Below are 22,909 nucleotides of genomic sequence, written 5' to 3'. Positions count from 1 at the left end.
GATTCTGATTTAATTGACTTTGGCTATGGCCCGAGCATTTGGGATTTTTGCAAAGCTCCCCAGGAGGTTCTAAGCCAAGGTTGGGAGTGGCTGTTTTATGGAGTCCATTTCTGTCGGTTGAGTGGGCAGCTTATTTCACTTTCTTTTCTGTCACTATACTATGCACAGGAGCCTGGGCCCACAGAAAGAAGCTGGAAGTATCCAAAGAGATGTCACCAGAAGCTACTAAGAATACTAGCTCATTAACCAAAACCAGTTGCCATCAAGTCGTTTCTGACTGAGGACGACCCCATGCATTTCAGAGCAGGACTGTGCTCCACGGGGTTTTCAATGGCTGTGATCTTTCGTAAGTAGATCCCCAGGCCTTTCTTCCAGGGTGCCTCTGGATGGATTCAATCTGCCAATTAGGGAAGAGAAAATAAAAAGGTCCCTCCTAAAGCAAGAAGGAGTGAATAATTAGGAGCCTGTTATGGATTAAATTGTGTCTCCCCAAACATGTATGTCAATTTGGCTAGGCCATGATTCCCAATATTGTGTGATTGTCCACCATTTTGTCATCTGATGTGATTTTCCTATGTGTTGTAAATCCTACCTCTGTGATGTTAATGAGGCAGGATTAGAGACAGTTATGTTAATAAGACAGGACTCAACCTACAAGGTTAGATTGTATCTTGAGTCAATCTCTTTTGAAATATGAAAGAGAGAAGAGCAGAGAGACAGGGACACCTCATACCACCAAGAAAGTAGTGCCAGGAGCAGAGCGCATCCTTTGGACCTGACGTCCCACCCAGGCTGAGAAGCTCCTAGACCAGGGGACGATTAATGACAAGGACCTTCCTCCAGAGCCAACAGAGAGACAAAGCCTTCCCCTGGAGCTGGCACTCTGAATTTGAACTTCTAGCCTACCAGAGCAGTGGTTAAGAGCCTGGCTGCTAACCAAAAGGTTGGCAGTTCAAATCTACCAGCCACTCCTTGGAAACCCTTTGGGGCCATTCTACTCTGTCCTATAGGGTTGCTGTGAGTTGGAATCCACTCAACAGCAATGGGATACAACAGGATGACGAGCCTCCTAGACTGTGAGAGAATACATTTCTCTTTGTTAAAGCCATCCACTTGTGGTATTTCTGTTATAGCGGCACTAGATAACTAAGGCAGAGCCCAAACAATGAAGGGATGATAGGCATTAAACTCCCTCAGGTAACGGATTCAGTCAAGCTAAGCAGAGGGCCAGGAAATACTCTAAAAGCAGGTGATAACACTGGCCTGTGGAGCCTGTCTCCGCCAGTAGCAGGGGCTTTGGCTTGTGACCAGGCAGTGGCAGTTTTGGGGCTCAGGGCTCTTTGGGGGCCTGGTGACATAGACAAGCAGACGCTGATCCACAGGGAGAACAACAGGCCTCTTGAGGGGAATAGGGCTCCTTCCCAATGACAGTGCACTGATTCAGCCCAACGCCTCCATCACCAGGCACGGCGGCTGCGCTCAGAGCTGCCCAACCCAACGTCTGGGTCTCACAGAGAGAAGGGTTCCTCCAGAACAGCAGGCACAGCTCTTTCCCTAATGTTTGAAGACCCCAGGGCACAAGCCACGCTGCTCTGGACCAGACCAGGACTATGGTGAGGCAAGTGACGTACTCTGCTCAGGCCCAGAATTTAAGGGGGCATCAAAAAACTCAGTAACCAAGATAAGTAGTATTTTAATGCAACATTTAAAAAAAAAAAATCAAACTTAATTCCAAAGAGACCATGATGAACAAAACATCCCAATTTTAAATGAAGATGGGACTAGCATTACTGGTTTTTCCTTTTGCCTCGGGGCCCGTGTCGCCTGGCACTGCTCTGTTCTTCTCTAACAAAGTGTCTGGCAAAGGGCTGAGGGGTAGTCTACTGTTTTTCACTCCCACTTTGCCAGGGCCACTGCTCAGCTTTGGCTCTCCGGAACTTTAGTGCTTGTGGTGAGGCCCAGCTGGGGACCAGGGCGCCTGCAGAGCAGCAGAGCCACCTAGAGGGAGACCCTGGTGTCAAGGGGGTGGTGCTAGCAAGTGAAAGGTGAAGCTGGCAGACAAACAGAGCCCTCCAGGAGAAAGGATTTGCTATGAGCACGGTGAGACTTTACTATGAGCATGGTGAGACTGTACTCGGCAACTTCCATAAGAGGTAGTTGAGGTGGAAGGAGATCTGGTGGCACAGCAGTTAAGCACTAGAACCCCCCAACAGAGCTGAATCCCCCCAGCGGCTCTGTGGGAGAAAGATCTGGCGATCTGCTTCCATTAAGATTACAGCCAAGGAAACATGGGGTCTATGAGTCGGAATCAACTCCACAGTACCTCACAACAACAGTTGAGGTGGAGCTGCTGAGGGACTGTGTGAGCAGATGGGCTCAGGAGGTAGGAAAGGGGAGGCATAGATGCTATGACTTTATCAGTACTTGCAGCCTGGGTACCCCCGGGCAAGAAATTCACACTGCAGTCTTAGCACTGCCACTGGCAGGGTGTGTGACCTTGAAGCAGTCACTTGTCCTTTTCATCTCATCTCTGAGCCTAGACGATCTCCATGGTCAGTGTCAGATTACCCAGTAAGCAAGGTAAACACGGGCTTATTTGTGCTTACTTACTAATCTGTCATGAACAATTTCACATATTTTCACCACATCAAAGATGCTGCTTATGCATATAGCTGGCACTTGTCTCTCTCCCAACCCCACAGCACCTTCTGACAGAATCAAAGCCTCTTTTCAAATTTACAATCCCTGACAAGGATGAAGTACCCAGTAAACAAGGTAAGCATGGGCTTACTTGTGCTTACGTACTAATCTGTAGCGAACAGTTTCAGATATGGTGAAAAATACTTGAAACTGTTCACTACAGATTAGTCAGCACAAGTAAGTTGATGCTTACCTTGCTTATTGGGTAATTCACCTCTGACTATGGTTCCTGTTTGGTTGACATCGTATGCCCAAGTCTCTAGTGCTGGCGATGAGTGTGGGAAAACCAGACATACTCCTGTCAGGGAGTTCTGTGGCTGATGAGTGTGGGAAAACCAGACATACTCCTGTCAGGGAGTTCTGTGGCCGATGAGTGTGGGAAAACCAGACATACTCCTGTCAGGGAGCTCTGTGGCAGACCCGGGAGCTGCATCTCCCACAGGGCCATCCCAAAGGAGAAGGAGCGTGAGGAGGAAGATTTCTCCATACAGCTTTGGATGGCTACACCCCGCTTTGATGACATGGGTCTTTCTTGGAAATTTTACAACAAATAGAGTGTATGTCAAACAACTTAGAGTTTAAATACTTATTTAAAAAATAAAACAGTTGCCGTCAAGTCGATTCCGACTCATGGCGACCCCGTGTGTGCAGAGTAGAACTGTGCTCCATAGGGTTTCCAAGGCTGTGACCTTTCAGAAGCAGATCGCTAGGCCTGTTTTCTGAGGCACCTCTGGCTGAGTTTGAACTGCCAACCTTTCAGTTAGCAGTCGAGCATTTGACCCTTTGCATCAATCACGTAGGGACTTCTTAAATAGTTATACTGATCATTAATTCATAGACTCTTAGACCTCAGGGTAGACGAGTAGACGTGTAAGACTGCCCAAGTCCATTAACAAGAAGAGAAAAATCTAGAATGGGGATATTTCACTCAGATTAAAAAAAGAAGACTCTTAGAATTAGAAGGACTCTGAGAGATCATCCAGAGCAGTGGTTCTCAAAGTGTGGTCCCCGGACCCATGGCGTCAGCATCCACCTGGGAACTTGTTAGAAATCTATATTTTCAGGCCCACCCCAGACCTACTGAATCAGAAACTGGGGAGTGGGGCCCAGCAGTCTGGGTTCTAACAGACCTTCTAGAGAATTCTGATGCATGTTAAAGCTGGAGAGATGCAGATCTAGAACAGCATTTCTCAAACTGTCATGTGCCTACCAGTCACCAGTGGATCTTGTTAAAATGCAGATTCTGATTCAGTGCTCTGGGGAGAGGCCTGAGACTCTCCATTTCTGACCGTTTCCCAGGGTTGCTAATACTGTTGGTCTTTGGACCACACTCTGTGTGCAAGCAAGGCTCAAGGCCACTATTTCTCAGGCCAGCTTTATGATAAATCACCCGGGGCATTGGTTAACCATACAAGTGACCAGGTCTCTCGCCCTGGAAATTCCAATTCAATTGGTCTGAGTTTGGCCCCAAGAATCTGTTTTTGAAAGCAGCTACTCTAAGAGTTTATCTTTAGGCAGACGATTTGAATCACCTGGAGGACCCTTTAAATGCAGATGCCCAGGCCCCAACCCAACCTACAGAATCAGAATCTCCAGGGACAGGACCCTAAATTCACTATTTTTTAGAAATTACCCCAAGCAATCCTGATGCTCAACTAGGTTTAGAAACTCTTTGAATATTTCAGATCTCTTATTTCTCAGGTAAGAAACCTGAAACCTGGAGAGTGAGCTGCTCAAGACTGTGAGAAGAAACTAGAAACAAAGCTAGGACCTGGTTTTCTCCTTCCTGGTTCATTTTCTTCCAATGATTGTATCTAAAGTGTGTATGTATGTAATTTTGAAAACACAAGGTGTTGGGGATAGGAACTATGATGCAAAGAGAAGGAAGGCAGTAAGTCACAATCCCTACTCAGAGAGAGGAGAGGGAACAAGAAGTCTTCACAGAAATGTGGGACAAAGGACCGGGCAGTCAGCACTGGTGGACGAGGAGGACAAAGAACCCTGAGATACATCAGGATTTCAACAAGTGGAGGTGGCCGGGGTGGGAGATGGACAGGGGTGCAAAGACGAGCACATGTGTCTGGACTCTGGGGTACAGGTGCGAGGTGAGGTTGACAAGGCCACCACATGACAGTCTGAGGCATGTGGACTCAACTGGTAGGCAAATGGGGGCTACTGGAAGTGTCTGGGAAGAACATGATGGATCAGAGTTCTGTTTCAAATGGGCCTGATAAGGAGGAATACATTGTATCAACTAATTTGAATGGACTCAGCTGTGACGTTGGTTGCTTTGACCCCTAGACATTTTTTTGGGGCAAAATGGCTCATGACAAGCGTGTACCTAGGTCACCAGGTCTTCATATAACCAGTCTTTAGACTCCAAAAAGGGGTTTCAATGAAGTAATGAAATGCAGACAGAGACCTGCCACATTGCTTCTTCCTTTTTCTGTAGTGATTAAGATTCAAACCATCTTATCGCAGGAGCTCAGGATGATTTAAAACACAGAACTACTATTAATGTTTCCTTAGAGAAATGGGTACAGCCCCACACACATACAAAAGCCTATGTTCATTTTCAACCGCATATTTCAGATAATGAAACAAAGGCAGTAGATGGCTCTGGATTACAAGGCAAGACTACTAGAAGGAAGAAGGCCGGGGGGAACCAGCGTCCAGGGAGCATTAACTTGTGTTCAGCCCCCTGCTGGTCAAGCAGTCAAAATATCCCTGGGCTCAGAGTTAGGAATTTGAATCCCAGCTTGTGGGCTGTTGTGGGGTTCAGAAGTTTGGCGGTCCTTCATTGCTGACGGCCCTGATCCCAGGTTTGGGGGCAGCCCAGCTTGGTACTGTCACTCTGACCCCCACCCCGCAAGGTGGACACAGAGGAAGGATGAGAAAGGAATGGGTGGTGAGGAGACACCCTATTTAAGGCTCCCTCTGATTGCAACAGAACCTCCTAGGTCAGAGCTGAAGTGCTGATCTTCCTGAAGGGAATGACCCTTTGCCATCTCAGAAGGTGAGAATGAGCCCCATGGGGCTGCCTGCTGCTGGCTGTGGGAGATCAATTGTGGCCACAGCAAATTTAATTAGGATGTGTTTTTCAATCACTCATGTGTCAGACACAGTTGTGGTCTGGCCTTTATTGTGGGGCTAAGAGCAAGTCATTTACAGAGATGAAAACCTCGTGTCCTATGGGTCTAATTTCCAACAAGGGATCATCCTGTCTGCCAGGTAAGGCCTCTGCCTGCCTCCTGGGGTGGTGGGAGAAATTGTATTAGGTAGTGTATTTAGGTTCCTGGGCAGTGCCAATGGTTCAGGCACTCGGTGCTAACCGAAAGGTTGGAGGTTCGAGTCCACCCAGAGGCACATCAGAAGAAAGGCCTGGTGATCTACTTCTGAGAAATCAGCCGCTGAAAACCCCATGGAGCACAGTTCTACTCCAACAGGCATGGGGTCACAATGAGTCAGAGTTGACTTGATGGCAACTGGGTTTTTGGTTTGGCAGCACAGTCAGGCCTGGGGATGCTAAGCCTTGCCGTGGTGTGGAGAGAAAGGGGCCCCCTTCCCTCTGTCTCCTTGTCTGCCACCCTGGTATGACTCCTGGTCTGTGGATGTCTCAGGGAGCGGGTGTGGACTGTGAGGAGACCATGAGCTTCACCCCTCAGCAGCCGAGAGAGGGAGGCATGGGCGCTCGTCTCAAACCTACCCCTGCCCAGAAACCAGCAGCCTGTGGGATGGAGACGAGACAGCTCAGCCCCATGGTCGGAGGCCTCCTGGGAAAGCAGGTAAGGAGGAAGGGTTGTGTCTCTAGTTGAGGGCAGTTAATCAAACGACTGGTTTGGGCCCTGAGAATGGTACCAGCATGCCCTCAACCCCCAAGTATCATGCCCTGCTCTTCAGATCTCAACACCTGTTGTTGCCCAGTGGACCGAGACCCCAGGCCCAAAATAGATGCAGCTGCTGCGGATGCTAATGTCGCTGGCACTGAGTGAAGCTGGGCTGTATTTGGAAGCGTGTCTTTCTCCCCACCTGCCTGCCCTCCCCACTCAGAGCCTTGGGACCATAAATCTGTGATTTCTCTCCTCCCTTTTCCTGGTCTAACTTCCTTGGGGGCCTTTTCTTTTCTTACCCGCTCTTCCTGGCACACAGTAGGCAGTTAGTAAATAGTGAGTGAGTGAATGAGTGCAGAGACAAGGCAGGCCTGAAGCTTCCAGCAGCGGAGCCTGGGGGAGACAGAGGCTCTGGCCCTGGGGTTCCTGAGCGCTGATTCTTCTCTTCGCACTGAGGCGCCTCACCCCCAAGGGCCTATTCTGACACCGGACTCTTTCTTCAAGCTTTTGAGTCCTCGGGAGCTGCAACAGCTTTGCTCACTGTGGTTGTTTCAGAAAGCCAAGAAGATCAAGTTCATGTTTAGGATTGCTCACAAATGTGTAAAGAACCACTTCTGGATTATTATTCTCTATTATTCATATGCAGAGGCAGAAAGTCAAGAGATAGAACCCCCTTCTCCCCCAGGGCATGCAGATTTCCCTACCACTTTACTTTTCCAGCACAAATGGTTACCACAGTCAGCTGCTAACCACAAGGTTGGCAGTTCAGGTTCACCCAGAAGTATCTCGGAAGAAAGGCCGGACCATCTATGTGTAAAAAGCCAGCCATTGAAAACCCTATAGAGCACAGCTTTACTCCAACACTTGGGGTCACCGTGAGTGAGAATGACTCAAAGGCAATTGCTTTTTGTTTTATTTTTCCTACCCGAAGTAGATTTCACACATACATTGAGTGCCTACTGCGTACTGTGCTCATTGCTAAAGGGATTGACTTTCTTTTGGTCTCTGACTATAAAAATGTATCACCCTGTAGGTTTCCTGAGTTTCTCATTGTTACTGTGTACCATCGAGTCACTTCCGACTGATAGCGACCCTGTAGGACAGAATAGAACTGCCCCATAGGGTTTCCAAGGCTGTAAATCTTCACGGAAGCAGACTACCACATGTTTCTCTCACGGAGCGGCTGGTGGGTTCAAACCACCAACCTGTCGGTTGGCAGCTGAGCGCTTTAACCACTGTGCCACCAGTGCTCCTTGATTTCCCATTACCTCTATTTTTTCCATCATTATCCTTTGGGTACTTGTATTCCTTTTACTCTTCTTGAGGTCACAGTTTTGTCGTATCTTTTTATTCCTGGGTCACTGAGTAACCCTGTTGATGATGCTTGCCCATGTCTTTGTCTAAGCTGCCCCTTCTCTCAGTAAGTTGGTGTTAAGGTTTTCGATGCAGGTGGTCTAAGGGTATCTGTCACCTGCTCTCCGATGTCTCCTAAGGGTTCCTGAACAAGGGCCACATCTCCTTGGATAGAACACAGAGAAGGCCCATAAGTGCCCAGGAATCAGGGCTTCTCACCCCCTGCCATGGAAAGCATGAAGCATCTTGGATAAAAATAACCGACACCGTTCTGGGCACAGGCTCCCGATGGCCCCCAGCCGCGGGGGCAGGAGAGCCTGGGGAATGTCTCGGCATTGCTGAGGGTAACCAGATCGAGATTCAGAGCCTCTCAGCCTCAGCTGTTTCTCAGCAGTGGGATTATGGGTTGGGGTGTAAATAGCCCTCCATGTTCTGGGTAGCTTCCTTCGCCCACATTCCTAAGCACACGTTGCCTTATTAAGGCTCTCAGCTGTCGTGATGATCCAGGCTTGGAAAATGATAAAGGCAGCCCTCACCAGTTGGTGGCAGGCTGCAGACTGTGGCCTCCTTTCCTCATAAGGGCATGTTACTCCTATTAGAAGCTGTGTCCCTTGCATGTCCTTAAGAAGGGAGCCATCTGCCAATCATAAATCAAGATCTTCTCTGCTCCAAATAAAGAAGGAGTCTCCAGGCCTAGTAGGCAGCCCCTTTATAGTTCACAGATCTTTTTTTAATCTTGTGCTTGAACATGTATGTCTTGTGTAATTACAAAATTATAAAAGGGAATAAAAAATAGAAATCCGCTGCTAAGAGATTTGAGGCTCAGTAAAGAATTCAGAAAGCCAGAGGTTTCTGGATAGCATGAGAATTGCAGTGGGAAAAATACATTTCGTGCCCCAATTCCAGGGAAAAAAAAAAGAAAAAGAAAAAGAAAAAGAGTGAGGCTCTTTAAGAAGGGAAAAGAAATCAGAAATGGCTCTTAATGTGGAGACAGTGGGATCCCACGCAGAGAAGTCAGCTGGGAGAGGAAGGGCCCTTCATCTTTCTTGCCTCCCTGTTTTGGGCTCATGTACAAAGAGCTGGTGGGTATCACAAATGAGCTAAAGATCACCCAAGCTGCAGCTGAAGGAGCAGGTGGTCTCTGTAAGTGGAGATCCTCTGAGGACAGGATGGGTTAAGTTGGTGGGCGAGATAAGGGATACAGTGGAGCCCCTGGGAATGGTCAATGGTTAAAAAGCCAAAGGAACATATGCTTTGCGTTTACCAGCCTAGTTCCATCACACTTTGTCTCACGCTCCACCTCCTTGTGGCATTTCTCACGTCCATTTTGCCAGCTGCTCAGGTGGGCAGGGCTTTATAGTGTAAAGGAGTTTACACTTGGCATCTGGAGAGAATCCCAGCTCTGCTAGTTTGACCTTGAGGAAGCTGCATCTCTAAGCAGGGGTAATAAGGTCCATCTCCCCAAATGGCTATCACCAAGTTGTTCTAAAGATGCCATGAGTGGTGCGTGCTAAGTGTGCATGGTAAGACTTGAATAAATAGTGGCTGATATCATCCTTCTCCTCTCCATTCCCGGACAAGACTTTCCCTCTCCTGCTTGTGTGGTAGAGCCGGTCCTTATTTGGAATGAGATGTGTGCTTTCATTTTTCTTTCCTTGTATTTTCTATAATCGTGGGCCTCCTTTGCTTTATGGAATAGATGAACACTAATAAAGGGTGATCACAAAACTGACTCTTAGAAAATGAAATTTTCCAGTTATATCCTTGACAAAATTGAAGTCTAATGGAGGTAGCCATGGGTAGCTTCCAGAATCCAATTCTTCACTTCCTCCTTTGTGTGAAGCATCATTCTTTGTTGATAGGAGGGCATATCAGGTTCTACAGCCTCAGATTTTCAAGTTCACGGCCCAGTTCTGTATAAATTGCATCTTCTATAAATTCCTTAAATCTGAAATTCTGTAAAACAAGTTCACTTCCAAGATGGCTCCCTTCCTTCCTTCCTTTCTTCCTCCCTCCTTCCCTCCCTTCCTTTCTTCCCAGTAAATAATTTAGTATGCATTTTTTACAGATAAGGACTATTTAAAAAAACACAACCACAATATCATATTATACCTTAAAAATTAACAATTCTTTATCACCATCAAATATCTCCAATTAGGATACATACATGTACACGGGTGTGTGTTTATTTTTTAACAGCTTGTTTATACCGATCAGGAACCCAGTAATGCCCATATGGTGCAATTTGTTGATAGAGCAGTTAAGTCTCTTTTAATCTATAGGTCTCCCCTTCCATTTCTTTTATAGTTTTTCCTTGCAATTTATTTATTCAAAAAACTAGATGGCTTGCTCACTCAAGTTCCCCACATCCTGGGGATGTGGTTGCATCTTGGGTCTTGCCCCCCTGTCTTTCCTATAACAATAGTCACATCTGGAGGCTGGATCAGACCCAAGTTAGCCCTTTGGGCAGGACTTCCTCCTAGGCAGTGTGTACCTCTATCAGGAGGTATATAATGTCTGGTTGTCTGTCTGTTTGTGAAGCTAGCAGCCGTAATTCATTAGGGGTTCCTCCTTTGTTTATTCATTGGAATGCCTCTGTAATGAGAAATTTCATTTTCTCTATCTCCTGCTTTCCCCAGAAGGCAAGCTATGGCACTCCTTGTACATTTTGAGAAGGCCTGAATGGCTATAGCTCTTTGGGCTTGACCTTTGGGCATGGATCAGACTTGTTCTCATTGCTACAACTTCCTCTTAGTGACAGCCACGATCAGGAGGACATGCCACTTGTTAGTCTTCAATATTGCTGTGAAGTATTCATATTTGAGAGAAAATGGTGTGAGATCACAGCCAAGCCAAACCTGACTCCGATAGTGATCTCCTTTCTTCTCATGGCGAATCCCAGGAGCTGTTCAGCTTGGTGTGGTTGCTGAAGAGACCTCAGCCTGGTCTTTAATTCCCACCCGAGTCAAACTGGGTCATCTCCTGATCTTTTGGAATCAGATGAAGAAGAAAACCTGGCAACTCTTTCTGATAAGTTGATGATAACCAACACATTATTCCGGTTAGAATATGCTAGTTCCAGTGGCAGGTCAGCTAGATGGTTATTCTGACCTCCTGTGGTATTTTCCTTCTTAAGGTAAACACAGGTTTACTCTGGGGAAGGGGTGAGATTTTCTGTGGCGCAGGTTTGAAATAGTGCAGACACAGCCAAGATAGCAGGACTTGGGCAGATACAGCCCGGGAGCCCGGCTGACGCTATTTTATTGTAGTAGTTAAGTGCTATGGCTGCTAACCAAAGGGTTGGCAGTTCAAATCCACCAGGCGCTCCTGGGAAACTCTATGGGGCAGTTCTACTCTGTCCCATAGGGTCGCTATGAGTTGGAATCGACTTGACGGCAATGGATTTTGAGTTTTTAATAGTTAGCACAGTACTTGCAGGGAGTAGTCACCCTGATAGTATGCAGACTAAGGGAATCTGGTCTGCTTTCCTAAGCACCGTATTTAATGTGAGACAGGTTTTCTTGAACCTAACCTTTGTATTTCCTTCATGTCCTGTTGAGAGAGGGCTTTCTGACAACCCCTCACGCCATCCCCTCATTCAAAGCAGTGTTAACCTAGGAGGTTCTTTTTTTCTTTCTTTCTAATCTAATCTCAAATTTAAACCAAAAGCAATCTCCCTCCCTCCACATATACACACCGATGGAATTCATCAAGCCATCTGCTTACTGAGATTCAACATTAGGCATAAAAATCACCAAACTATGAACCATTTCTGCATGGGGAAGAGGAAAAAAAAATCCAAACTGAAACAAAGCAAAGTTTATTGCATGTGAAAAGCAGTCACATGGAAATAAAGTATAATAGTCAGGAACCATGAAAATATACATTTTGTATATTCTCTGTTCCAGAAGGGTATCTCTCACTCTTCACTCTCATGAACCACCATCTGGAAGGAAAATAGGCATTTTTAGTTACGTCAGATGACAGACATTTCCTCCCGCTCCCTCTTCTGGCAACCATCATGGAGCTGCTCCTACACATTGCATAGGAGAACACGAGGATATTTTTTGTACCTCAGGATAATACGCAGTTGCGTACATGGAGGAAGTTCCCCATAGCCTGAGAAGCTGGCCCCCAGGACTCTTCAGAGAGAACAGCCCCATACACTATCACCCGCAATCTCCCTCCACGTACAGGGACTGGTACTTAACGCTCACCTGTCCTGGAAGGCACTCCCACATCAGCCAGCAGGGGGCGCTTAAGAGTGCTCAATGGGACAGAGCTCATTCCTTTTCAGGAGAGTGTTTAATTTCTTAAATTGTGGTTACTTTACCTAACCCGTGCCTTTGACTTGATTCTGACTCATAGCAACCCTACAGGACAGAGTAGAACTGCCCCACAGGGTTTCCAAGCCTGTAAATCTTTACGAGAGCAAACTGCCACATTTCTGGGTCTGAACCACCGACTTTTCGGTTAGCAGCTGTGCCACCAGGGCTTCTTAATTGTGGTAAGTACATATATAACAAAACATTTGCCATTTCAACATTTTTTACATGTGCAATTCAGTGACATTACTTCTGTTCATCATGTTGTACAGCCATCACCACAGTCCATTTCCAATTTTTTCCATCATCCTGAACAGAAGCTCAGTGCCTCCTAAGGAATAGCTCCTTCTTTCTCCCTCCCTCCCACCCTGGTAACTACTAATAAACTATGGTCTCTATACACTTGCCTATTCTAGATATTTCATATAAGTAGGACCACACACTATATGTCCTTTTGTGACTGACTTATTTTACTCAGTACAATGTTTTCAGAGTTCATCCATTTATTGCATGTATCAGAACTTCATTTCTCTTTATGGCTAAAGTCATATTCCACTGGATGTATGTGCCACATTGTTTATCCACTCATCTGCCGACGGACATTTAGGTTGTTTCCAGAGAGTCTTTAATTTTTAATTGTGACCTACAGATCTGGGTTCTAGCCAGGCTCTGCCACTGCTCAGCTAATGACTTTAAGCAAACTTCTTTCCTTCCTGAGTCTGCGATTCCCCATCTCTAAAATAATGGGTTCTCTAAGATTCTTTCCAGCTCAAAACATTAGACAGTCACTGTGGGTTCTTCCCAGTCATCCCATCTGCTGCTCTGCATTTAGTGCTGACAGAAGGGCCTTACCCTGCTGGAGGTGAAGTCTCGGGTCTTGGCACGGAGCTTATTGACTTGAGATTCTGCAATATCAGCCCGCTCTTCAGCCTCCTCCAGCTCATGCTGAGCTTTTCGGAATTTGGTGAGATGAACGTTGGCTTGTTCATCCTGAAACCAAACAGCCCAGGCCGATAAGGTCAGCATGCCCGTCTCTCACTGTGAGAAACGGAAAAGGCTGCTGTTCCAAAGCCACAGACGGGTACGACTTACAGCCTCCTCGGCCTGCCTCTTGTAGGACTTGACTTTCACTTGCAGTTTATCCACCAGATCCTGCAATCTCAGCACATTCTTCCTGTCCTCTTCGCTCTGAAAACGAGAAAACGGGAATGTCAGTACAGAGGAGGGGGCATCGTTGCACAGGTTCTGCCAGTTTTCTGGGGCTGATACATTTCTACCCATATTCTGGTGAGACTTCATGGTGGTGTTTGCACGTCACAGAGAAAACGCCTACCAGGTTTTCTTTTCACTTAACCAGTAAACCAGTCGATTCAGACTCATGGAAACCCCATGTGTGTCAGAGTAGAACTGTGCTTTCTAGGGTTTTCAGTGGCTAATTTTTCAGAAGTAGATTGCCAGGCCTTTTTCCTGAGGCACCTCTGGGTGGACTTGAACCTCCAACTTTTCAGTTAGTGGCCAAGTGTTTGCACCACCCAGAGACTCCTCTTTCCACAGACCTGGTAAGTTAACTCTTTGACCCGCCGCTCATATTTCCTCAGGCCCTTGACAGACTCTGTGTTCTTCTTCTGTTCCCCTTCAAGCTCAAACTCCAGCTCTCGGATCTGCGGGAAATGGTTGGGAAATTAGTCTGGGGCTGTAGCATGAACACGGGAGTCTGCAAAGCTCTGCTTATGTGAGATTCTTCCCACAAGTACCCGCGTCTCCAGCTTCTGGATCTGCTTCTTGCCCCCCTTCAGGGCCAGCTGCTCAGCCTCATCCAGACGGTGCTGCAGGTCCTTCACCGTCTGCTCCAGGTTCTTCTTCATCCGCTCCAGGTGGGCGCTGGTGTCCTGCTCCTTCTTCAGCTCTTCAGCCATTATGGCTGCCTGAAAAGCAAATCATACCCACCAAGAGGCAGACAAAGTCAAGTGCATTGGAGCTGCCCAAACCTAGGTACTACAGAGAACCTGGGACATGCTAAAGGACAAAAGACAACAGGTAAGATAATGACTGAGCACACCCTTCCACCACAGAATATGAGAAGAGCTGCACCAGTTATATGAAATAATCTAAGAAATGATGCCCTCAAGGGCTCTACTGCAAATGGTTTCTTCCCTTCTTAAACTGGCCTCCTTGGGACCTGTATCCCGCTCTAAGAAAATTCTTCCATTATCACCATTTATTAGAAAATAACTATTTTCAAAGGACCCTGAGACTTAGAGGAGATTGGTTTGAGCTCAGTATCACAGGCTTGGGAATAGTGAGATTAAGGGAAGGCTTCTTGAGACTTGTGGGGTGTGAACGTGCTGGAGAGCGAGTTGAAAGGCGATGTTCGCCCACCAGCAGCAGATGGCGCTGTTGGAGCTGTGTACCGCAGCGGGAAGACCGCCTCAGACGCAAGCAGGAGGTTAGCTGGTGGCGGGAGGAAAGCTGGCTTCATGAGAGGTGAAATTTGGTGGGATATTAACATGTGAGGGTGTCATTTTCATATCTGGAATAAGTCAGATGTTGAAGGAAAGACGAGCACACCTCTCAAAGGGCATAAGGAAAGAAACAGAACGGAATCCCTGCCTTTTTTCCTCAGGTTCCATTGTGTCACGCCCACCTCTGACATGCGCAGTAGGGAAGAAGCGGGGTTTGAGAGGAGGTGGAGCAGAATGCCACACCTCGTGCGTCCTGGGGGAGTCCCCAGCCTGTCTAACAGGAACCAACTCGGGTTTCGGGCAAGAGAGAGCTTTTAAGGAAATACTAATCTCAGTAGCCAAACGGGGCAGGCAGGAAAAGCCTTACATCTGTGATTGCCTTCTTTGCTTTCTCTTCGGCGTTTCTTGCGTCCCTGCTGGCATCTTCAACCTCGCTTTGGAGCTGTGTGAGGTCTGTCTCCAGCTTCTTCTTGGTGTGGATGAGGCTGGTGTTCTAGGGCAAGAGGCATGTTGTTACCCTGGTGGATCTGAGGCCAGAGTCTCTCGTCTCCTTCTCTCCCTCTGCTACCTGGGTGTGCAGGAGCTGCACTCGCTCACTGGTATCCAGGAGCTCCTGCTCTGCCATCTTCCTGCTCCTCTCTGTCTGCTCCAGAGAGGCCCGCAGCTCCTCCACCTCGGCCTGCAGCAGGTTGCCCCTGCGCTCCACAATCGCCAGCTGCTCCTTCAGGTCCTCCTGGCCCCGCAGAGCATCGTCCAGGTGGAGCTGGGTATCCTAGCCAGAGAGGAAAGGAAAATTCTATGTGAAGTTGAGACATGCGGACCACTAGCCTATCTACGTCTTGCAGTACTTGAAGACGGGAGGAGGTTTCCCATCATGGAGCTTTCTCAAACCTTCAGCTGTCCCTGAACGCTCCGGAGGTGCTTAAGGGTCTCGGCAGCCTGGCGGTTGGCATGGCTCAGCTGGATCTCAATTTCATTCAGATCCCCCTCCATCTTCTTCTTGATCCTGATGGCTTCATTCCTGCTCCGCACCTCTGCGTCCAGGGCACTCTGCATCGTTTCCACCATCCTCTGATAGTTCCGCTTCAGCTGCTCGATCTCCTCTTCTTTCTCAGCCATCTTTCTATCAATTTCCGATTTCACTTGAGTCAATTCAAGCTGGATTCGGAGGATCTTGGCCTCTTCGTGCTCAAGAGCAGCCTTTAAAGAACAAAAACAAAACAGAAAGAGTACCAGTGGTGGTACAGAGCCCTCCACGCTACCCTTCGGGGTAACAGAGTGTCGGTGTACAATTCCTAGCTCTAGAGGCAGTGGTGGTTCAGTGGCAGAATGCTTACTTTCCATGTGGGCGACCCAGGTTTGATTCCTGGCCAATGCACCTCATGCACAGCCATCACCCCTTTGTCAGGGGAGGCTTATGTGTTACTATGATGATGAACAGGTTTCAGCAAAAATTCTAGACCAAGAAGGACTAGGAAGAAAGGCCTGGCAATCTACAGCTGAAAATTAGCCTTGGATTACAACTGTCCAGTCTCTTGTGTAGGGGGTCGCCATGAGTCAGGACCAACTGGATGGCAGCCAACCACAGCATTCCTAACTCTGTAACATTCAGAACTACCTTTAAAAAAAAGTCCCTAATTTATCTTCAGTGCAGAAATCAAATCTGTTTCATTGTTATTTGTTTTTTACTATACCATCAAACAATGATTTACATATTTAAATCATCATATTTCTTGGGAGCTTAAAGCACTTTATAGACATTTTAAATACACCTAAGATCTTTGTAAAAATCTCATTTTCGACCTCGTTTTAATGCAATGCTTCTCTCCAACAAATTAAAGATAATTCACAGGTAGTATTTCATTCAGCCTTGCAGTCACCCTATTTGACAGGAAAGGAGCAGGCATTAAGGCTGTGGTTTTATAGGGGCAGAGATGAGGATGCTGAGTGGGACCAGCAAGCCTTCCAGACCACAACTCTGCCATCATCTCATTTGGATCTGCTGCTCCCTCCCCTGCATTCCTTCTCACCTCTGCTTCCTCAAGAGCCAGCTGGACATCAGCCTTCTCCAGCTCCATCTGCTTTCTTGATTTCTCCAGTTCATGGATGGTTTTACCATTTTCAGCAATTTGTTCTGTGAGATCTGCTATCTCTTCTGCAAAGACACAAGGTTCAGTTACATTAAAACACCTCTTCACAGGTTTTTGGGTATGGTACACACCAACTAAATGCTTTTAAACTAGTTTACTAGATAATTCTAAGAACTCCTGTTTCCTAAAAATAAGATACTATGTATGTAAAACAAACCCTGGTGGCATAGTGGTTAAGAGCTATGGCTGCTAACCAAAAGGTTGGCAGTTCAAATTCACCAGGTGCTCCTTGGAAACTCTATGGGGCAGTTCTACTCTGTCCTGTAAGGTCACTATGAGTCGGAATTGACTCGACAGCAACGGGTTTGGTTTTGGGGTCTTTTTATGTATGTAAAACCAACCAGTGGCTATGGAATCAACTCCAACTCGTAGTGACCCATGTGTCAGAGTAGAACTGTGCTTTCAGTGGGTTTTCAATGGCTGATTTTTTTGGAAGTAGACCACCCAGCCTTTCTTTCAAGGCACCTCTGAGTGGACTCGAATCTCCAATCTTTCAGTTAGCAGCCAAGCGCATTAACTATTTTTACCACTCAGGGACTCCACTGTGTATATAAAAGAACCAAATCCACCATCGAGTCAATTCTAACTCAGGGCAACCCCACATTATAGAGTAGAACTGCTCCATAGGGTTTTCTTGGCTGTAATCTTTATGGGAGCAGATTGCTAGGCTTTTCTTCCAAAGTGCTGCTGGGTGGGATTGAACCGCCAACCTTTAGGTTAACAGTCAAGTGCAAAACATTTGTGCCCCCCAGTAACCCCTCTGATGATGAACGTTTTCTGGGCATGCAGTAATGGGCATGGGTGTAGGGAATGAGTGGGTCTGAGGACAAGATCTGAGTGATGAAGTCACGCCCACTCTAGCCCACCATCTGACAGTCGAGTGTGAAGGCCGGAAATTTCAAACTGCTTACGCTCTAAGTTTTTATTTTCTCGTTTCACAGTTTCCAGTTGATCTAAGGCTTCCTCGTAGGCGTTTTTCAGCTTAAAGAGCTCAGTGCTGAGGGAGCGGGACTCCTTCAGAGATGCCTCCAGCTCTGCTTGGCTCTCCTCACACTTGGTCTTCCACTCGGCCAGCACCTGAAACACCAGTGTGGGAGGTGCCCCAGCTATCAGCACTTCTCCCAGCTTCCAGCTCAATGTGACAAGTAAGGCAAGTACTCTGAGCGTTAGGGCTGGACTTGGAGGTTTCTCTTGCCCTGCTCCTTGTTCTTGATTTTTAGACTAACCAAGGTTTCGTTTCATAAATTTACGCAAGATAATTAAACAGTAACAACTGTCATCTCCAACAAGCAAATAGATCCTTTTAGAAGGAATCAACTGGGTATAGGTGCCCTTTCCCTAATATGAAAATGGCCCTGTACTTTTAAATATTTCGTTAAAACACTGACTCACATCAACCTTACCTGCCATACTGAAAGGAGGGCTTCCAGAAAGCCTCCTAATGGAGCCTAAGTTAGATGCCCACATGTCAATCCAGGTGGACTGGCAATATGGTGGAAGGCAAAATGTTTGGGGCTATCGGCATTGTAGAAATTGGTTTGTTTCCACTGACGGTATTTGAAAGGGCCCTTGACCCCCATCCCATTCCCACTCTGTTTTACAGATGAGGAAACCACAGCTCAGCAAAGTTCAGGGGACGTGCCCAAGGTCACACGGCTAGTGGTGGCAGAGTCAGGACTGGACACAGGTCTCCTCCTTCCATGACTACCACGTGTTCCCATCATGCTGGTGTGCAGCTGGCATGGAGCAGACCACCCACCTTGTCAAAGTTCCTCTGCTTCTTGTCCAGGGTGGCGGCCAGGGAGTTGGCTCTTTCAACATCAACCATCAGATCTTCCACCTCTCCTTGCAGCCTCTGCTTGGTCTTCTCCAGGGAAGCACATTTAGCATTCACCGCCTCAACCTGTTCCTCAGAATCCTGAAGACGCTGAGCAAGTTTTTTCCTAAAGGAAAATAAAAAAGAAGCAGATGATACTTAAGTCGCAATCCTCTTGAACATCACTATTCATCAAGTTGGAATTGCTAATCTGTGTAATTCAAATACCCATTTGCCTCCATCAGCCAAGAATTTCTCGTCTGCCCAAAATCAGTGCTCAATAATCTGCCTTGTCTCTAATCAAGATCAAAGCTGTTTTTCTTAATGAAAGGTGCAAACCCCAGGTCACTCTAATGATACGTTACTGCATTAAAAGACAAAGGGGTTGAGGAAATGTCTAGTAACAAGACAAATTCATTCCCAAGTAGTTCTATAGTCAGTGATCTCTATCGTGTGATTGTTCAAGGGTTCTTGTTCTCCAGAAGGCAGGTAGAGTTGCCTACTTGGCCTCTTCCAGCTCCTCCGTGCGCTGGATGGCATCCGTCTCGTACTTGGTCCTCCACTGGGCAACCTCACTGTTGGCCTTGGACAGCGCCCTCTGCAGCTCGGCTTTGCCTTCCTGCTCCTCCTCGTACTGTTCCCGCAGCAGGTCACAGTCATGGCGGGCAGACTGCAGGGCGTGGGCCAGGGCATTCTTGGCCTGCAGAAGTCAAGGAAGAAGAGAGCGCTAGTGGATTCAAATATCAACGCCACATGCATGATACAACCCAAGTCTGTTCCTGCTGTCGCCATCTACTGAATAAAGTGGCATTTGTTTCTGCAGGTGCTATTTGACAGCTGGATCAAGGAAGCACTCCCTCAGATGATGTACCTTGTTCTCTTCCTCTAACTGCCTCTTGAGCTCTTCTATTTGTTGGGTAAAGGCCTGCTTGCTTCTGGAAAGCTGGGATACTGTGCTTTCCTTTTCTTCTAGTTGACGACTCAGCTCACCTGCATCCAGAAGGAAATATTTGCATTTCATTCACAAATACCAAGCTCCCACCCCATGTAAGGCACTATTCTAAAAGCTGGGGAGGGAGCAAATCATAAGGTGGGGTCCCTTCCTGGGGGAGAAGGAAACTGAAAGCACAACCCGGTAAGATATTGTTGTAAACTACTGGAAACTTGGAGTGACTCCTATCAATCGAGAACAATCTTAAGTTTGAAACATTACCAGAAGCACCTAACAGCTCCCATCAGGCCTGCCAGTGGCTAGTCCTTCGAGCTGTTGGTTGATTTTGTCATTAAAGGAAATACTGCTTTCCTTAGGGTTTAATATCTCTAGCAATTTGAAGTTAGACTCTTAGATGAAGATGGTAAGTTCAGGTTTATATGCTTACATAGAGGTAAGAGATTTAAAAACAGGATGGGTACTTTATGATTCCAGAGGTAAATCCCCAAGGATTATTGTAGCTGTGACAATTATTGGTTGTGGCTGTTAGCAAAGGGTTGATTCACTTGTGATCACAGGCCAAAAGATTAACTCTGGTGGTAGAGCCACATTTTCTAAGCAGCTGTTCCAAATAATGTTCCTCTGTATTTTTATTACACACCAAGGACCTATAAACATTGACCGTATTTTTCTCAGTGTCTTTTATATCAGTTATTACAAACCAAGTTCACCTCTGGAAGCATCCAGGTTCTGTCTTGAGAAAATAACATACTCTAAAACTCTTGGATGCAGACAATGAATCATTGGATTAACGTGTAGCAAGAAGTAGAAGGAGCCCCCGTGGTGCAGTGGTTAAAGTGCTCAGTTTCCAAGTGCTCAGCCTTGGAAACCCTATGGGACAGTTCTACTCTGTCCTATAGGGTCATTATGAGTTGGAATCAACTCAATGGCAACAGGTTTTTGTTTTGTTTTTTAAGAAGTAGAAAGGCCACGGGACTTTGTCTTTAGTCCTGATTCTGCCATTTAGATTCTGTTTGCTGCAAGGTTATATTACTTTGAAAGTGTTCAGTCTAGATAATACCTTGCATCTCTTCTCGCTCTGGTCTACCACTCGCTCTTGTTTTTACTGAATTCTAAATATCCTCCTTCTTCAGGATATTTTGAATGGCCCTTATTATGGGCTAATTTCAGTTAATTCTCCTTGAAGATATGCTTTCCTAGATATTTTCCCCAAAACAAAGTCTGCCCCTTAGTTTTGACCAGTTGCCCCCTTTGAGGTTTTGCCCCATCCCACTTCCTGCACGTTCCTCACCAGCCTCAGTCTGAAGACGAGACTTCTGTGTCGTCAGCTCACTCAGGCTCCTCTGGATTTCCTCATTCTTGCTCCTGGACTCGCTTAACTGATCCTCCAGGGTTCGGCATATTTTTTCCAGATTTGCCTAAAGGATGGGGCGGGGGGTTAAATCAGTATTCTGATTGTAATAACCATAGATGGCTCTTTTATCAAAGGCATTGGGTGGCATCCTGACCAAGCACCTTAGATTTCGACACACTCTCCACGTTGCTGGAGAGGTCATCGATCTCCAGCTTGAGCTCGCTCTTCTCCTTCTCCAGCTTCTGTTTGACCCGCTGTAGGTTGTCGATCTGCTCCCCGAGCTCGGCCACACTGTCTGCGTGCTTCTTCCTCAAGGTGGCAACTGTAGCCTCATGCTGCAGGGTGGCCTCCTCCAGGTCCCTGCGCAGTTTCAGGAACTCAGTCTCTCGCTTCTTGTTCAGTTCTATTTGGGTGGAGGTGACGCCTCCCGCCTCCTCCAGCCGCTCACTCAGCTCCTCCAGTTCCCGGGCATAGTCACTGCGCTGTTTCTCTGTCTTGGCACGGGTCGCCCTCTCTGCCTCGATCTCTTCTTCCAGCTCCTCGATTCGAGCCTGCAGAGGGCAGCCAGTCACCCCAGAATGACTCTGAATGTCAAGGACAGGCTAGCTTCCATTCCCATTAGACACATCTATTCTTGGACTTCTCCCAGAGAAGTCTGAATGTTGTCAATTTCCTTTAACACTTCTTTTCTCACCCCACCATGGTCATTACCCCTGCAGTGATCAACCAGAGATATTTTCCATTCAATTAAATATTGACCAAAAACATTTTAATTATGCATTTTTTTAAGTTACAGAAAAACTGTTCCACACTGCTGCAGCAGCCTAGAAAAAAGGAAATGAAGGAGGCAGGCAGACCCATGATCCTGCCCACTTGCTCTTCATGGCTTACAGCAGACAGCATCCAGCTCACTGTGCATGACCCCACGCTGGAGAGAAAGAATTCCTCTTACCTGGAGTTCTTTGATTTTCTTCTGAAATTGGAGACCCAAAGTCTGTTCATCTTCCACTTTGCTTTGTAGTTGACAATATTCAAAATCCTTCCTGTAAGGGGAAATGTAGACTGCATGAAGACAAAGTACTCAGTTACTTGCAAAATTGAAATCAGAGGTTTTGGGCCATACTTCTTGAGTCTTTCATCCAGCTGTTGCTTATCATTCTCCAGATCTAATACGGACTCTTGGGCGAGTTTCAAGTCTCCTTCAAGCTTCCTTTTGTTCCTTTCCAAGTCCACACGGAGCTTCTTTTCTTGTTCTAAGGAGCTTTCCAGCTGAAAAAGGCACCATTTCCTTTTGAGAATAAATGCCTTGCACCAGAGGACTCTTGGGGACTTTTCCAACCCTGAAGGTCTAGGGATCCCACTTAGCATTGTTTACTTACGTCATCGACTTGCTGTTCTAGTTTGCTTTTGATTTTGCTCAAAGAATTGACTTTGTCTTCTTCAGCTTGGAGGTCATCCAGGGTCTGCTGGTGGGCCTCTTGGAGGGCTTTCTTCTCCCTAGTTAACTTTGCAATTGTTTCATCCAACCCAGCAAGTTCCTCAGTAAGGTTTTTAACCTAAGAAGAAACCACAAGCAATTGTAAGAAGAAAGAAAGTTTGGTCAGCAGTGACACATCAGGCTAGAAAGACCCACAAAAAAAGTACCTTGTTCTCTGTAGCATGCTTCTCCTTTTCAACCTTGGCCAATGTCAGCTCAAGGTCATCAATGTCTTTCTTGAGCTCTGAACATTCATCCTCCAGTTTCCTCTTCTTAGCCGTCAGTTCAGCATTGATCTCTTCCTCATCCTCTGCTCTCTCGGTCACCTCTTTGATTTTAGCTTCAAGCTGGAATTTGGCTTTAATCAGCTGGTCGCATCTTTCCTCAGCATCCAACAAGTTTTCACTTTCCTTTAAAAAAAATAAATATCTGAGGGTTCTGGACAGAGCTGGAGAAGGATGTAGAGCATAATTCTAACTCACAAAAAAAA

At 46.7% G+C, this 22,909-nt stretch overlaps 1 protein-coding gene across 1 annotated transcript in view; it reads right to left on the bottom strand.

Moving 5' to 3' along the window:
• Nucleotides 1-11,687: 11,687 nt before the first annotated feature.
• LOC101340371 (myosin-3) overlaps nucleotides 11,688-22,909 on the bottom strand; it is a 25,154-nt gene continuing 13,932 nt past the window's right edge. Inside the window, exons 21-39 of the mRNA XM_004375974.1 lie at nucleotides 22,587-22,829; nucleotides 22,322-22,498; nucleotides 22,066-22,211; nucleotides 21,895-21,985; nucleotides 21,104-21,493; nucleotides 20,880-21,006; nucleotides 19,508-19,626; nucleotides 19,140-19,336; nucleotides 18,580-18,763; nucleotides 17,732-17,897; nucleotides 16,701-16,825; nucleotides 15,562-15,870; nucleotides 15,239-15,442; nucleotides 15,038-15,163; nucleotides 13,963-14,133; nucleotides 13,765-13,869; nucleotides 13,301-13,396; nucleotides 13,061-13,198; nucleotides 11,688-11,829 (exon numbers count right to left, since the gene is read on the bottom strand). Coding sequence (XP_004376031.1) covers nucleotides 11,803-11,829; nucleotides 13,061-13,198; nucleotides 13,301-13,396; nucleotides 13,765-13,869; nucleotides 13,963-14,133; nucleotides 15,038-15,163; nucleotides 15,239-15,442; nucleotides 15,562-15,870; nucleotides 16,701-16,825; nucleotides 17,732-17,897; nucleotides 18,580-18,763; nucleotides 19,140-19,336; nucleotides 19,508-19,626; nucleotides 20,880-21,006; nucleotides 21,104-21,493; nucleotides 21,895-21,985; nucleotides 22,066-22,211; nucleotides 22,322-22,498; nucleotides 22,587-22,829 — 3,141 coding nt within the window. The 3' untranslated portion in view covers nucleotides 11,688-11,802. The remainder of the gene's footprint in view (nucleotides 11,830-13,060; nucleotides 13,199-13,300; nucleotides 13,397-13,764; nucleotides 13,870-13,962; nucleotides 14,134-15,037; nucleotides 15,164-15,238; nucleotides 15,443-15,561; nucleotides 15,871-16,700; nucleotides 16,826-17,731; nucleotides 17,898-18,579; nucleotides 18,764-19,139; nucleotides 19,337-19,507; nucleotides 19,627-20,879; nucleotides 21,007-21,103; nucleotides 21,494-21,894; nucleotides 21,986-22,065; nucleotides 22,212-22,321; nucleotides 22,499-22,586; nucleotides 22,830-22,909) is intronic.

This window comes from Trichechus manatus, unplaced genomic scaffold (genome assembly GCF_000243295.1).
Source record: "Trichechus manatus latirostris isolate Lorelei unplaced genomic scaffold, TriManLat1.0 scaffold00040, whole genome shotgun sequence".
NCBI lineage: Eukaryota > Metazoa > Chordata > Mammalia > Sirenia > Trichechidae > Trichechus > Trichechus manatus.
This window is presented reverse-complemented; position numbering and strand designations above follow the sequence as displayed.